The following is a 17,527-nucleotide window of genomic DNA, read 5'->3' on the forward strand; positions in this document are numbered from 1 at the left end:
CCCATGACCAAGATCAGGAGAATGCAAAAGAAAAAAATTCTGATTTGGGTCCAGCACACTTTCATTTCCTGAGGTTCCCATGCATGTAATCTCAATTTCTTTCCTCATTCACTTCTCCAATCCAATCACTGACCTCATCACACCATTCAGTCTCTTCCATGTCTCCTCCCCCATCCCTTCAATCCTCAGACATAGAGATCATCAGACAAGAGCTTTCACAGGTTTCTGCACCATCACTCATTCCTCCTAAAACTGCCTGAATCATCACAACCTGATATTATAGCTCCTTTCCAGGGGCTTCCCCATTTTCCTTATTCACAGACAAACCGCAGCTAGCAATATGAGGTTGCTTGCCAAGCCTTCCAAAGGGAAGCCTAGGGACCAGCCATAAGGGAGTTCAGAAATGTCACTTTCCTGTTTCCTTGCTGACCATATGCTGGGTTCTGCCATTGTCCATCAAGTCACTGGCCTGGTGGCAAGGCTGATCTGACATGCCACAACCAGTGATCACATAAGTGGACCCCAAGGTACTATGCCCACAATCTCATTGTAGTTATTACTATATGTCTATACAACTACTATACAACGTGCCATCTAGGAGACTGTAATAAGTGTGTACTGTCTAGACCACACCAATATGAACATTCCAGGAATCAGGAATTTAGGGGGAAGGGAGGAGGGAGAAAAGAAAAAAAAAAAAAGCCACTTGATTTTTCAATGTAATTGATATTTTGACTAAGCTCCAACTATAGCTTTTCCTTAAAAAGCATATATTTCCAATTAATCAGAAGCTTAAATGATGTCAGCACATTAAGAAATTTTTTTTTAAAAGTTAATAGCGGCTAGAATTTATATATTACTTTGGAGGTTTGCAAAGCACTGTCCCTGTGCTACCTCCTTTAAACTTCATAGCAATGCTGTGAAGTAGATGGTATTAGCATTCCCATTCTACAGCCGAGGAAACAGATACAGAGATTCAATCATTTACCCAAGGTCACACAGCTACCATCTGAATAAGGATTTAACTTGTGTTTGAATCACAATCCAGCACTCCATCTGCTAGGCTATCTAGCTGCTTTAATCTTTTCTCTATTAATAGATTAAGAAAAGTGTGGGTTCCATCAAACTAAGTCAAATAAATAACATCAATTAGAACAACTAATAACTAGAACATAAAACATAAGACTAATAAAGTGAGTAACTGCTATCAAATGTCTCCATCTTGGCCTGTGCAGTATGGAAGATCCTAGGAAGGGAGGTCATTCCTGTTTTTGCATTCTTACTTTGTTATCGTGGCAACTACTTAGTAGTTGCACAAACCTGTGATCCTAACACAGGAAGAACCAGACACAAGGTGACTACCTTAACAATAATAAACAACCAGAGAGAAAGCAAGTTAACACCAAAGATGAGAAGAATCTGTGAAACGACAAGCATACTGATACATTATTGTGAACTGTGAATGTTTAGCCATTCTGCAAAGTGATTTGGAACAACTACAAAAGTAAGTAAAAAATTCCTTAGATTTCACATAAACTCCATTAGGGTCAGTGATTTAAAAAAAAAAAAAAAAAGAGGCTCCCTTTTCTATCAATCAACATTTCTATAGCAGTATTTTTGGTGGTGAGAAAGGAATGAGGACATGGCAGATGATCCTTTATGCAGAATGGCTAAACAAGCTATAGTAAGTGAATGTGAGGAAATATGACTGATTGCATTTTGAGAAATAAGGAGTACTGAGAGCACATGGAAAAGGGAGAACATTTCTGGGAATCAATGCCAAAGAAGTCAGCAGAACCAGGGGAAACACAGACATCACTGGTACCCACTACAAAATCCAAGCTGACACCTGAGTCAGTGTCCTGGTCAGAAAGGACCAAGGAGAAAAGCTGGCATGACTAGGCAGGCAGCAGCCCATCCCACAAAAGACCCCTGATGAGCAGCTTACCAGGGTCAGCTCTGCAGAGGCAAGGCAGGAATGCACATGTTGGAAAAGGAAAGGGGCAGGACCAATCAATAAGGTACCAAGAGAATGTTCACTGAACTCAGCTGATGGCTGCTCACCTTGTCTTTTGCACAAGAAACCTGTCCAAATCCTTAAGGATATTGCCCGTCTTCCGCCCAACTTCCAGATAGAGGTTGGGCCGGTCAAAGCTGGTGCAGGTGACCTGAGGGTTCCGCAAGTTGAGGCAGTGCATGATGTCTGTTCGAATGGAGGAGCTCGCAGTTGCTGTCAGCGCCAACACAGGCACCTGGAGGAAACACAGACGGGACCCTGATACAACCATCTACCCATCCACTGACCAGCATCCACTCAACATCTACAACGCGCCAGCTCAAGGAGCAAACATGGTGTTGAAATGAGCCCTGCCCTGCAGGAGCTGATGTTCATGGAGCAGACATTGATAGAGGGAGGTATGGGAGAAGGAGGTACTTCACCTAACATTTGGAGGAAAGCAGGGACTCCAAAAGGCAGGAGAGAGGAAAGAAAGAACAGCAAGAGCAAAGACATGGAAGACAGGAGACGATGTATCAAAGGGGAGGATAAGGAAGCCCATATGACCAGGAAAAGATGAAGGGGAAGAATGTGTGAGGAGCACAGAAAGGCAGAAAGGGGCCAGGTTGTCAAAAGGAGCCAATTTCTGATTCTATAACCCATAGAAGGTTAATGGGAGAGGAGGTGACAAGGTCAGACCCGAGCTTTAGGATCATCACTTTGGCAGCTGTGAAACAACCCCTGAATAAGGAGTAGACAGAGACCTGAGCAGGGAGATGAATAAGAAGTCTCCCCTGCCTCCAATCTAATCACTAAAGTGATTTTCCTAAAGCACAGATGCTACCTATTACTTCACCACTCAATAAACTCCAGCAGCTCCCTAATGCCTCCAAGTACAAAACTCTCTGTTTGGCATTCAAAGCTCTCCATCATCTGCCTTGATACCTTACACCTCATCCCCCACTCTTCATTCCAATGGTGCCACACCTCCTGGCTGTGACACCAACAAGCCCCTCTGGGCACTCCTTTTGGCTGCTCCCTCAATCCTGGAGCACTCTCCCTCCTCATCTCTGCCTCCTGGCCTTCCTGGCTTCCTCTAAATCCCCACTAAAAAGCCACCTTCTACAGGAAGCCTTCTTCAACCCCTCCTAATTCCGATGCCTTCTCTCTACCAATTATTTCCCATTCATCCTGAATATACAAATATACAATTGTATTGTATATAAATATACATTTGTATATGTTTGTTATGTGTGATCTTCTTTATTAGACTTAACTTCCTTGAGGGGAAGCCTGTTTGCCACATAGTAGGCGCTTCAATAATTACTGAGTGAAGACAGTGGTCAGCAGTATGCAAGTCTACAAAGAGGTCAAGAAGGATGTGAGAAAAGTGAAAAATAGCCCCGAGATTCGGGGCTTAAGATGTAACTGAAGATTTGAAGGAGCAGGGGAGGGGAAAGAGGGAAGATAGCAATGATTAAAGGATCCTCAAACAAGCGTGGCTAGTCTTCAGTCCCAGGACCGGCCCTAACAAGTTCGGATGTGGTCACTGTTTCCAGTTCATGATCTTTTAACCATAACAAGTCACCCAAGGGACAATGTCCTAAGCCGCTTGGAAGGACACCCGTGGTGGTGAGACAGTGACTTGGAGGGAAGGTAAAGCATGTGACACACAGGAAGGTGGGCTTGAAGAAGCAGCCAGCCACCAACAAGTACTGATAAACAGGTGTTTCAAAGACAACAGTATTAAAGGCAACATCCCCACCCTACCACTGGGCCACCCTCCCACAGACATGTTCTTTGGAAGGAAGGACCATTTCTTCCATCCTTGAAGTGGAGAGCGGCTTACCAATGGCAAGGTGGTCTTCAAGGAGCCCAAGTTTCGGAAGGAATTTCTGAAGTCATGCCCCCACTCTGACACACAGTGAGCCTCATCCACAGCAATCAAGGTGATCCCTAGGGAGAAGGAGAAACTCATCAATGAGGGAACCTCAACATGGAGCTAGCCAGCCCTCAACAGTCAGCCATTAAAACCAAAAGCAGAATCAACACCTCAGAGACCAAATGTGACAGAAAGAGGAGAGAGACAGTTCAAGCCTAAGTCATTCAGATAAAACTAAAACACAATTCCAGATGAGAAGAAAATGAAAGGAGACCCCGAAGTAAATTGGACTGGATGGCTCCTTTCCTCCTCCAGCACAAAGCTTTCATACCTTATTGCTCTTAGAATGCTCCAGCCTCTCACTCTGCACCTGCCATTTGGGCCGGTAAATTCCAGCTCCATGACGACACTGCTGGCATTTGGACCAGCTATCACGAGGCAGGCATCATTACCCTGCCCTTCACATGCATCACTACACAGCCCAATGAGATCTGCCTCCAGAGGCACAGAACAGGGAGCCTAGAGGGACACATAACCAAGTGACACTTGCACACCTCCCCACCCAGATGGAGAGCACCTGCTGGACAGGCAAATAGGGAGGAGTGGGGGATTTAAAAGCCAGTTTCTGTCATTCTGCCACAGAATACAGACTTTGAATAATTCGAACAGAGGCCTCATGATGAGAGGAGTGATGGATCTGGAATTTGAAGATCCCACCTCTGACTAAGCCTCTCTAAGCTTGTTTCCATAAATATCAATTTAGGGGATCAGAATAAATAGGTTCTTGGCTTCTTCCTGATCTAATTCAAGGATCCTATAATTTTCTTACTTGAAGTAGCAATAACTGTTCCTTTACATTATGTGATTAACGCACAACCAAGTAGGTGCATAGCTTTCCCCAACCCTGTACTGTTCATCACATCCAAAGAGCTGAACATCCAGAGATAAGAGTGCTGCTCTCTTGACAACCAAGAAGCAACTTTTTGGTTCCAAGAACCAGTTGTCCTAAGCAAGACCCAAAGAGGCAGCAGGGGAGACACTGAAAGTCCCTTCAAATCTGGGTCTCCTCCCAGTGCCTTCCCTTTGCTAATTATTTACCTTGTATAAGGCTTGTTTCCACATATTTGTTTGCATATTGCCACCATTGTTAAGACTAAGCTCTCTGAGGGCAAATCTATCTTTCTGTATCCCTAGTGTTGAGCACTGTACCTGGCACAGTGTTTAGATATTTTCTTAATGACTAATGGCATCTCTTTTACTTCAGATCTGTCAGAACTCTTGGTTGGTAACATCACAACCGTGAAGTACCCCTATGCCTCAGCACTATCTTTTGAAAAGAGGGCCCAGCCTCATTTCCAAAATATATAGAGAACCGACTCTAATTTATAAGAAATCAAGCCATTCTCCAATTGATAAATGGTCAAAGGATATGAACAGACAATTTTCAGATAATGAAATTGAAACTATTACCACTCACATGAAAGAGTGTTCCAAATCACTATTAATCAGAGAAATACAAATTAAGACAACTCTGAGATACCACTACACACCTGTCAGATTGGCTAAGATGACAGGAAAAAATAATGATGAATGTTGGAGGGGATGCGGGAAAACTGGGACACTGATGCATTGTTGGTGGAGTTGTGAATGAATCCAACCATTCTGGAGAGCAATCTGGAATTATGTCCAAAAAGTTATCAAACTGTGCAAACCCTTTGATCCAGCAGTGTTTCTACTGGGTTTATACCCCAAAGAGATATTAAAGAAGGAAAGGGACCTATATGTGCCAAAATGTTTGTGGCAGCCCTGTTTGTAGTGGCTAGAAACTGGAAATTGAATGGATGCCCATCAATTGGAGAATGGCTGGGTAAATTGTGGTATATGAATGTTATGGAATATTATTGTTCTGTAAGAAATGACCAGCAGGATGAATACAGAGAGGCTTGGAGAGACTTATATGAACTGATGCTGAGTGAAATGAGCAGAACCAGGAGATCATTATATACCTCAACAACAATACTGTATGAGGATGTATTCTGATGGAAGTGGATTTCTTCGACAAAGAGAAGATCTAACTCAGTTTCAATTGATCAATGATGGGCAGAAGCAGCTACACCCAAAGAAAGAACACTGGGAAATGAATGTAAACTGTTTGCATTTTTGTTTTTCTTCCCGGGTTATTTATACCTTCTGAATCCAATTCTCCCTGTGCAATAAGAGAACTGTTCGGTTCTGCACACATATATTGTATCAAGCATATACTGCAACATATCCAACATATATAGGACTGCTTGCCAGCTAGGGGAGGGGTGGAGGAAGAGAGGGGAAAAATCGGAACACAGAAGTGAGTGCAAGGGATAATGTTGTAAAAAATTACCCTGGCATGGGTTCTGTCAATAAAAAATTATTATAAAATAATAATAATAATAATAATTTTTTTAAAAGAAAGAAAGAAAAGTGGGCCCAGAAAAGAATCAACAAGTGGTCACCCAGACACTGTTAGAAAATGCTGGAAACTTGCTCTTTACTCTCTAGCCCAGGATACCTCCAGCCAAGTTTCCAAATCCCTTTGCCATCCTGCCTGCCTCCATTCGGATATAAACTCCTTAGGGGCACAGACTGGCTTGTATCTCAGCACTTAGCACATAATAAGCACTTACAAAATGTTTCTTCTAATCTTTAAGTATCATAAATGTTCATCCACTAAAATTCAAAGTAAGATTTTCAGTAGGCTCAGCCTTAATACATTTTGTATATTCTGTATACATTCTGTATACAAAACTATCCTCTTGGTCAACATCAAGCATTTAATGAAAGCATTTTACAAACTTTTTCAATACATAAACACTAAAGTCCCTTAGGGGCATGCATAAAAAGATTACTTAAAAAAAAAAAGATAATAAAAATAAACTTAAAGCCTTAAAAACTTAAAAAAAAAAAAAAAGATAAAATCATAGATCTTATGTGGCTCTGAAATATTAAAGTGAGGAGACAAGTTACACCTAAAAGTGACAACTCCTCAGCAGCCAGCAAATGAAATAGATTAGAAGTCAAGGGTGACAGGGGCCCTCCTGGAAGCAATCTCCCTCAGTATTCATTTTCTTACGTGTAAAATGGGAATAATAATAATAACCCTTGTTCAATGGGCTTTCTGCAAGCAATTAAGAGGAAAATGCTCCATTAGCCACAGAACCATATGCCCCACTAGGCAGACTTCTCTCAGCATCTATAATTCCTCTGGCAACTGATGGAAAAATGACAAAGCATGGGGAGATCTGTACTATATTTCTGCTGCTTGTGGCCAGTGTGACTCTGGGCCAATTATTGAGCCTCTTGAACTTCACTTTCCTGATCTGTAAAATGAGTGGGTTAAATAAGTCAATACCTGAGGATCTTGCCTCCTCCTAATCATGATCACAGGAAAAAAAATCAACAAAGTTAGGAAAATATGGCATTTAGTTGACTCCCATTCATCACTGTACTTAAATATAGGTACTAACAAACAAGAAAACTTGACCAAAAAGGTCTGTTGGAAACGTGACCGAAAGTAGCCCCCAAAAAGGGGGGAAAGAGAGAAAAAAACTACAGCTTCTAAAAGAGTCTTCAGAGACATTAGTTCTTGAACAATTTTATCCATGCAAAGAAATCCATTTTTGAGAAACATGGTGCTTCTCTCAGTATTTTGATTTCATCGTGAAGTATACCTGAGAACTATTACCTGAGTATCAATGTCATTTGGACTCTCAATTGGAAAATCTTAACCTTCCTAGCCCCCAAAGGCACTAGAAACACTAAACCACACATACAAGACACAGACACAGAACTCATGAACCACAAAAGTACCCCCAAGAACATTAGCCACAGAACACAGGCTTGACACCTCTGCCACTTACCCAGGTCAGCATCGAGCTGCTTTAGTAGGTTCAAGTTTCCCAAGCAGAATTCTGGAGTGATATACACAACCCTGTACTCTCCCCTGTGACAGAAAAGAGAAAGGGAGAATGAAAAGTTGGCAGGCTGAGCTCTGAAGCATATGCCTCACCACATCAGCCATGATCACTGAGACTGATTTATTAAGACACCATTACTAATTACATCTTTCACTCTTAATGCTATCTGTCAAATAATGTCACTGAGAATTTGAGAATCCTCACCCATTTGGAGCCCATTACTATCCCTCCTTGTCTAAGGAGCAAAAAAGAAAAAAAGTGACAAAATCCAACTCAGCCAGGGAGTCTTAGGCCATGAAGCAGAACTGTGAGGGTCAGGCGGTCTAAATTTGTCTGTTGCTCGGGGGCCTTTATCAGTCTGCAGAACAGAAGCCAAGCACAGTCTGCCAAGGTTTAACTGATTATACTCAGCCTACAGAGAGGCGTGCCCTTACTAGATGCCCCATGGACCATACAGAATCCTAACCAGTTTTGTTATTCTTCTCTTCTCAATGGTCACAGGAAAAGGGATGGTGAGGGGGAGAATTTAGAACTAAAAATAAAATAAAATAAGGTCTCCCAGAAGTCCAGAATAGTGATGGGTTCCAAGTAGTGGATAGCTACCATAGGAAGATGGTAGGCAATATGCTTCACATCCCCCACCCCAAGGAGACCAAAACCAAAGAGCCAGGAAGGAAGTAGGAGAGAGTTGGAAATCAGCCACAAGGAGGAAACAAAGGAAGAAAATAGAGCTCATGAGGTAACAGCCTCTAACCTCCTGTTAAAGAAAAGTGACCAAGAAGTAGTCCTGGCCCTACCCCGAATGTTGCCCAGCCCAAGGGATGGCTGGGTGGGCTTAAGGAGGGCCATGATAAAAGGAGAAGCCCAGGGCCAAGGCTTGGGCTCTAAGTGAGGATCAAGGCTGGGCCTCATTCCATAGGGAGTCTTGCGGTCCATCTGGGTTTCTGCTAGTGCCAAGGAACACATACCTACAGACCAGACAGTCTCGGGAAGGTGGGAAGGGCTGGGGAGAATGCTGGTTAACTCCCAGAAGAACAGGACGGAAACAAAGAAGGACAAGCATGGGAAAGTGTTCAAGGAAACTGGGTCTCCCATGCCAAGATCAAGAAGAGAGGAAGATGATGGCAAAAGAAAGAAGAGTGAGCAGGAAGCTGGGAGAAAGTGACCTCCCTCAATGGACAATGTCAATAGGAGAGTGCCTTCAAGTGAGCATCACACAGCAACACTTAGGAGGGAAAAGGAGGTGGCCAACAGAGTTAAATCCCTGCCGAAGCATCATGGCAACTCACTATTGGGCTGTAAGCCAAGGGAGGAGCTGGCTGTCTTCCTGAGTACGGCTCTCTGGGTAGAATGAAAACCTCCCAAGACTGGCCCAACCTATGATCAATCTCTACTTAAAAGTGCCTGAGAAGGACTCAATGAGAATCCCAGAAGGAGCTTTGAGAGTACACAACTAAAAGTCAAAGTCTGGGAAAACTGTTGGTGGAGTTGTGAACTGATCCAGATATTTTGGAGAACAATTTGGAACTAAGCTCAAAAGGTTACCAAACTGCATATCTTTCCATCCAGCAGCATCTCTACTGGGCCCGTATCTCAAAAAGATCATAAAGAGAAAAAAGGACCCACAAGTGCAAAATTGTTCATATCAGCTCTTTTAGTGATATCAAGGAACTGGAAACTGAGTGGATGCCTATCTGATGAGGAATGGCTGAATAAATTATGCTATATGAATGTAATGGAATATTATTTTTTCTATAAAAAATGATGAGTAGGCTGATTTCAGAAAGGCCTAGAAAGACATACAAGAACTGATGCTGAGTAAAGTGAGCAGAACCAAGAGAACATTAAACACAGTAATAAGATCATGTGATGATCAACTGTGATGAACTTGGTTCTTTTCAACAATGAGGTGATTCAAGGTAATTCCAATAAATTTGGAATGAAAAATGCTATCCCCAATCAAAGAGAGAACTATGGAGACTGAATGTAGAACAAACATGCCATTTTCACTTTTTTGTTTTTTCTTTCTCATAGTTTTCCCTTTTTGTTCTGATTTTTCTTTCACAACATGACTTTTATAGAAATATGTGTAAAATTATTATACATGTATAACCTATATCAAATTGCTTGCTGTCCTGGGGAAGGGGGAGGTAAAAGAAGGAAGGAGAAAAAAATTTGGGACTCAAAATCTTACAAAAATGAATATTAAAAATTATCTTTACATATAATTGGAAAAACAAAATATTATTGGGGAAAAAAAAATTCCAGGCAAAACCCAAAGGCTCCAGGTACACAGGACAGCTTTATCACTACAAATGCCTGAAGTCAGACAACTCATCAGAGGCCAGGCCCACTTGAAAAAGACCACAGCTAGCCAAAAAAAGGGGGAGAAAACTATGGATAGTTTTAATCAGCCCATGGCTGAAAATATAGAAATGTGGTAGTACTAAACAAGGAAAGATTCAATGACACAGAATAAGAAGAATAACAGACATTCAGCAAAAGAAGCAGAAAACAAAAAACTCAATAAAATCCATGGCCTCAAACAGTGTCTTGTCCAGAGTAGACATTTTGTATAAATGTTTGTTGAACTGACCTGTACTATCTACATCCAAATGCACAGAGAATGAGTAACTCATTGAGTAAAAAAATAATCCATGGAAGCAAAAGAGATTTGAAAGGTCTCCCAGGGACAAGGAATATGGAACTGGAAGAAGTCTCTGACAACAGACACATTACTCAAAATGAATAAAAATAAAGAAGCTGTGAAACACACAAATTCTTGCAAGGAAAGCCAAGCACCTGAAAGGGAAGGACAGAGCATACTCAAAGAAGATTCTGTAGTCTCCTACTCATGCCTTCATCACATGTGGGCCCTTGTCTAAAGGGCAGTAGCTCATACCTTCCACTGCACTCCCCACTATCACTCCTCATACACAGTAGTTCAGTTGCCATTCTAGTGTTTGTAGTTAGTTAGTAGTCTAATTACTCTATTCCCCCCATCCTTAAATCTTCACAAATCCATCCTGTTTTGGTTTTGTTTTATAAGTTATTAAAAATATATCTTGATTAAGAACACTACAAGTTTTTCCCCCACCCCTCTGAGGGCTTCTCCAATTTTTTACTCAAGAGACAGAAAGGTGATATTACTTGTGACCATTGTTCCCATTACTGCTGGTAGCACAGTTTAGTGGAATAAATTCTGGACAACAAATCTGAAGATATCCTTTCTCAATCAAGACTCTATGAAGGCAACAGAATGAGACTGGCCTGATGTCTTGAGAGATGATATCATAAATATTAAAATCTTTTAAGAATTCAGAGCGGTGCTAAAATGCTAATGAGGAAAACTACAGATTACACATGGTCCAATCTGAGCAGCTTTTCATCTACCACAAGGCCAGGTTGGTACTTCTAAGTGGAGGTGGCAGGGCAGTGCCATGGGATCCCACAGGCTGCCAGGCTTAAACAGCACAGATCCCAAGCCAAGAAGGCTTCAGGGAAGGTTTGGGTTCAACCAGGGTTCACCACATCAACTCCAGCTCCATAGAGATTCAGCCCTTACAACCATAAAGAATCCCTTCTAAGGGAAGGAAGATGAAGGGTTACAGCAGGAGGGTCAAAGCACTATCATCAATGTACCCCAACTCCCAAAGGTTACTGAAATATTACTGCCATGGGACAGGAACACACGATGCATTCTATATTACCTAGGTTTTTCAAACAAGAGAACTTAGGAACAGAAAAGAGACTACTTACGCTTTAACATGCTTGATGATATTTTCGGACTGAGCTGATCCAAGGAAACAAGCTTTAATGTTGGACATTCTGAAAGAAAAAAATTTTGAGTTTATGTTCAAGGATGTGTTCAAGGGCCTCCTTCTTTTGGAGAGACTCCAAGAGAGAAAACAGAACCAATGACTCCTGAATTGCTCATTTGCTATCTCAATCAGACATGCTCCAAGGATCTTTCCCGAGCCAATCACTGAGGTGCTCCAAAGAAAGGGAGACAGTCCATGCCCTTCAGACTGGAGTCACAACAAGTGTAGCACTAAGAAAGTAGAAGACATTTTCCAGAATACTAATAACTGGGGGGACAATGGGGAGGGTCAAGGAAGAAATCCTGGCAGAGGGGGTCCCTGAGCTGCCTATGACACATAAAAAGATTTTCAGTGACTGCAAAGAGGATGAATACATTCTAGGGAGAAAGAGAACCAGAGCTTATGCATGGAGACAGGAGATGTAATAGTAGTGAGGTGTGGGAAAGACCAGCAGGCCCATGTGGCTAAATATTTTCAACCAAGTGAGTTACTGAGAGTAAAGCCATCTAAAGCCCTAATGGACAGAGTAAAGAATTTGTATTCTATGAGAGAAGGAATCAGGAGCCACTGAAAGTCAGTAGTCAAAGGAGTCACATGGTCAAATCTATATCTCAGGGAGATTATTTTGGCAATTGGGTGGAAAATGGACTATAGAGCTGAGTCACTTGGGCAAAAACATCAATTACTTTGCTCTTACAATAAACCAAATGAGAAAAGATGAAAAAGTGAACAAGAATCTCAACACTGTGAATGGAAAGGAGGGAGCAAAGGGAAGGGGTCCTCTAGATGTAGGATAAGGAAGAGGTAAGAAGCAAGAACAAGGTTAGATGATTGAGTAGATGATCATACTCTAAGAGAAATCAAATTCTGGAAGGAAGGCAGATTTGGGGGGTGGGGGGGCACAACAAAATTCATTCTTCTTTGAACCCGAGAAACTAGGACTGGAGTTCTAGTTCTGGGAATCCTGCGCAAAGGGATGATGCAGGTAAGTTAACCAGAAAAGCATCTATATAGATAACAGGAAAAGAACAGCCAGAGCCTCCAGAAGACTGACAATGAGTGCACAAAAGTATACACTGCCTTAGGCTAAGGAACTAAGAGAAGCCACAGTAATGTCACAGAGAATGAAGCCTGAGCAAAGATCATTGGACTCAGCAGGCGGGCATCCACAGGTGGCCTTGGAGAGAGCAATTTCAGGAAAGTCAGCTTACAAGAGGCTGGTTGCTTTGGGAGTTTTTTCACTTTATACTTGAGCCTCCCACAACCTTCCCCAAAAAATCCTCTGAGACCAAAAAGGGTGGAAAGCAAGTTGTTTAATTAAGAATGATAATAATCATTCTAAAAACGTATTCTTAAATGTCAGTTTACCTAAAAATAAATGTTTTAAAACGTCCTGCACTCTAACAGAGCAAAACAGAAGCTCTGTGAAAGTAGTAGCTGCTTTGCCTCAGATTCTGCACCCTGGAGCCCAGAAGGCTTGCAGCAACACTTCTTGAAACACCAAAATCCTATTTCTAAGCCACCTGAAGAGAAAGTAAGGAACAAGATGGCAGATGTCCCACCCTACATCTTTTCTAATTCTGTAACTGCCCCTAATCCCTGCTATGTACCCTAAAGACAAAAAGGAACACAAACATATGTTCTCTTCAGACAGGCCTCGACAGAAAGAGCCCAAAGCCACTTACCCAGGATATCATTTTTCCTCTTTCAAAGATCTTCCTAAAATGAATACTCATTCTATATCCAACTACACTCCAAAGGAAAAGGCCCATGAGAAAGAAGAAAATCTAATACATATGACTTCAAAACTGCATCTGATACATTTACTAGGACAAATGCAATAATGGGATATTCCTTAAAGAGGCCCTAAGATATAGGGCTTAGGGGAGGATAAAGATCCTGTCCACACTAGAACTGTCATTCTACTTTAAATGGAAAGGATTACCCTTTCTTAAAAAATCTGGCAGGAGCCCAGATTTAAATGGTAACTCACTCTGTTCAGATGCTTCATTCCTGAAAGAAAACAGAACTCCAGAAGGACAGTAAGACAAGGCCACCGACAGTCGACCTCCCACTTACTCAAGTTGAAGCACTTGGTCTTCCATCAGAGAAATCAGAGGAGAAACAACAATGCTGATTCCACCAACAAATACAGGAGGAAACTGAAAGCACAAACTCTTGCCATATCCTTCAAATGAAAATAATACAAGACAGACAAGAACAAGAAGAACCAACATGAAACATTTTTCCAGTAGCATCACTGACCCCCAATCTAGCACTCCCTGCACCAGGGCTAAAGGAGCTTCCTCAAAAGCACCTAGGCCTTCTATTCTCCAGACCCCAGAGCAGTCTCCATGGTCTGTTTCTGAGCATTTGCGTTCAAAGACTCAATAAAGGAGGAGCTCTTATTACACTATAGTTTTAATTAAAAATACAAATTATTTTTACAATTAAATTACAATTAAAAATACAAATACTGCTTAGCATGACATACCAGTAGCCATTACTACAAGATTATCTCTTCTTTCTTCTAAAACAGAATGGATCACTTTCCACTGCATACTTGCAAAGGAGAAAAAAAAATTGGGGAAAGCAGATATTAATTAGATGATAAGGAACCTTAGGAAGTTATTTAATACCCTAAGTCGCTTCTCAACATTCCCACATCTGTCTTCCTGGTCCTGGACCTGGACCAAGATTCTGTCTAATAATGTCTAAAAATGAAGGGTCCCTTCAGCTAAGCAACTGAGCCCAAGCAATACTCATCATAAGTAGACTTTCTTTTTTTTTTCTTTATTGCATGTAATATTTATTGCATCATGATCTGAAAAAATGGATTTACTATTTCTGACATTTTGCATTTGATTTTGTGGTTTTTATGTCCTGATACATGATCCGTTTTGTGTGTGTGTATGTGTTTTGTTTTTATTTTTTTTTTATATAATACTTTTTATTGACAGAACCCATGCCAGGGTAATTTTTTACAACATTATCCCTTGCACTCAATAAGTAGATTTTCTTGTTGAAACATCTCTTTATTTGATAAGAACAGAGCCAAAAACGTGATTCAAGACAACTGGGTATCCAACAGAAAATAACTGGAGTTTAGGAAAGAAGCCCTAAAAAACCCGAGGCATGGGTTAGAATTAATATACCTGGGACAAGAATAGAAGGGAGCAGAAACACCTCTATCTTCTGTCTGGAAATTCATTAGTGGACCACCTGCTAAAGATCATTCCCAAAGGGAAAGATTTAACTTAGCAGAGCACTCAATACATAACCTCAGGGTAAACTTTAATGCATTTTGAATTAAGTAACAGAGCAAACTGCAGCAGAAAGAGGTATACTAAATGAATGTATTTCACAAGAAACTTCTGAGTATGCTCTAAGGTGATTGGTCATCCCACACAATGAAGAAACCTTCACTCTAAGAAGAGCAGCCCTACAGCAAAAACAAGATCAAATCTAGAACCAAGCAGAACAGGCATGCTCCCTGACCCAACTCCATTGCAAATACCCACACCATGGATCCGCAGGGGTCCTCAAACTACGGCCTAGGGGCCAGATGCGGCAGCTGAGGACGATTATCTCCCTCACGGAGAGCTATGAAGTTTCTTTATTTAAAGGCCCACAAAACAAAGTTTTTGTTTTTACTATAGTCCGACCCTCCAACAGTCTGAGGGACAGTGAACTGGCCCCTATTTAAAAAGTCTGAGGACTAATGATTTACAGTATGGCTGTGGTTGGTATATTCTCCCCATAGGCAGGCCCTCTCTCCTAAAGCTACAGTCTACTCCGTGTGTGTTTATGTGTGTGCGTGCACATGTACATGTATTAGATTTTATGCCCTCAATTTACAAAAGAGGGAAACTAAGGCCCATGGAGATAATGTAACTTGGCCAGCTAACATATGGTTAGTGTATCTAAAGTGAATTTGAACTCAAGTCTTCCCGACTCCAGTTCAATGATCTATTTACTACTCCAAGCTGCCTCAGTAGCAGACACTCAATAAACATTTGGTGAACATAAAAGAGAACCGAAATTATTTCTCCATTTAAATTAATATCTGTGACTGCCCTATCTTCTTACTAGCAACAACCACAATTTCCAAAATCCAACTACATCAGAAAGCATCTCCATTAGGAAGGCAATTCTAAGAAATAAATCATACTATGACTATGAGGTTTTTCTCTGCATTTTTCCTCATTAAGAAAAAAATAAATCTTTTAGTTAACAACATAACTCACGGTTTAAAGCTGGAATGTCCAAAGTAGGTCTTCAGGCAAATGATTTGTTCTGCAGTAGGTGTTGGTAATGAAGGATCTTAAAACAAAATATTTGAATTTAAGTTTAAACAGAAGATTTTAATGGGGAGGAAAAATGTAACTTTTATCCTTTTTTTAAAAAGGAAAAAAATTTGAGTCTGCTTCAAATCCCCCTTCCCTCTGGACTTCATACTTTACCCAAGTAGCTACTGGATGACTTAATCAGATGTTGTTTAGAGCAGTATCTTCAGATACTACCCAGTGCCTTCAAGTCAAAATCAAAATGTTCCAAGGCCCTCTATCCCAAAGCCCCAACCACTTCCCAGGCTTCTTTCCCAAGTCCTCTCAGTCCTCCCCAGCCTTAAGAGGAGACCTCCAAGTACCTCCTTACCCTGGACATGTACAAACCTTAAGGCTGCTCTGCCACCCCTCTCCACACTTACACAATGGCCCGGTGTCTAACACAGGTCCACACTTGCTGCTTGACACTTGGATGCTTCCTCCTTCCTCAGGATTTTTTTCTGTTAGCTATCTTCGCCCTTCTCTTTCTCCCCTCACTAGAATTAAGCTGAGGCTCTAAGGCAGGAGTCCTCAAACTACGGCCGCGGGCCAGATGCGGCAGCTGAGGACGATTACCCCCTCACCCAGGGCTATGAAGTTTCTTTATTTAAAGGCCCACAAAACAAAGTTTTTGTTTTTACTATAGTCCGGCCCTCCAACAGTCTGAGGGACAGTGAACTGGCCCCCTGTTTAAAAAGTTTGAGGACCCCTGCATAAACTAATATAATCTCTCCATTTCACTAAAGAAAGAAGCCAGGACCCAGGGAGATTAGTAGGTCAGACACAGAGAAGGGTCTCACTCTCACAGACTGATTTATCCTTTACTCTTGTGTGGCTTGTCACTCACTTGACAAGAAGCTCCTTGAGGTCAGGGCAATACCTGGAAACTACTGGATGCCCCTTGACCTCCCACTCATCTGCACAACACAGAAGCACTTTTCTCCAATTATTGCTGGCCTAGTTCAAGTCAAGCCTACAAATAGGCAACCAGCCTGTGGGAGTTTCTTTACCTTGTTTCATTCAGGGAGTGGGTACTACCCCGGGGTAAGAGGCACAGGAAGCATGGTCAACCAGCATGTGGCTCTGGCCAAGCATCGCATTTCTGGTACAGCCCATACAGTAAAACAGAATCTGACACTCCCCCTGCAGTTCATCCCCCCAGCCCCTTAACTCATCTACACAATCAGTCCCCTGAAGCCAATTAGGGAAGGTTTCTTATCTAGAAGTCCAAGATATTAAAGCTGCCCTTCCTTGACCTTTTATTTACCTCTCAAACCAAGAAAAGATTCAGGTAAGGAAGCCTGTCTTCTAACTGAGGACGCACCCATACCCACACCCAGTCTTGAGTAAACATCAATAATGGCAGATACTGACAACCCCATTCTCCTTTTTACCCCATTCATCTTCCTCTTCTTCAATAGCTTCCTCGTCCCCCTCATCAGCAGTGATCCCAGCCTTGCCTTCTGCTTCTGGCAACTCTGACACATTCAGCTTCAATTTGCCACGGTCCAAATCTTCTAAAGACTGAAAAAGGAAACGCAAACCAACTCTCA

The 17,527-nt window shown here is 41.7% G+C and overlaps 1 protein-coding gene across 4 annotated transcripts in view; it reads right to left on the minus strand.

The window, feature by feature from the left end:
• WRN (WRN RecQ like helicase) overlaps nucleotides 1–17,527 on the minus strand; it is a 90,473-nt gene that overhangs the window by 45,743 nt on the left and 27,203 nt on the right. For all 4 annotated transcript variants that reach the window (XM_051967194.1, XM_051967192.1, XM_051967193.1 and 1 more), the window contains 8 exons: nucleotides 17,369–17,498; nucleotides 15,897–15,972; nucleotides 14,144–14,211; nucleotides 13,729–13,837; nucleotides 11,588–11,656; nucleotides 7,772–7,854; nucleotides 3,846–3,952; nucleotides 2,065–2,252 (listed from right to left, as the gene is read on the minus strand). In XM_051967194.1, the coding sequence (XP_051823154.1) occupies nucleotides 2,065–2,252; nucleotides 3,846–3,952; nucleotides 7,772–7,854; nucleotides 11,588–11,656; nucleotides 13,729–13,837; nucleotides 14,144–14,211; nucleotides 15,897–15,972; nucleotides 17,369–17,498 (830 nt within the window). The remainder of the gene's footprint in view (nucleotides 1–2,064; nucleotides 2,253–3,845; nucleotides 3,953–7,771; nucleotides 7,855–11,587; nucleotides 11,657–13,728; nucleotides 13,838–14,143; nucleotides 14,212–15,896; nucleotides 15,973–17,368; nucleotides 17,499–17,527) is intronic.

This window comes from Antechinus flavipes, chromosome 6, assembly GCF_016432865.1.
Source record: "Antechinus flavipes isolate AdamAnt ecotype Samford, QLD, Australia chromosome 6, AdamAnt_v2, whole genome shotgun sequence".
NCBI lineage: Eukaryota > Metazoa > Chordata > Mammalia > Dasyuromorphia > Dasyuridae > Antechinus > Antechinus flavipes.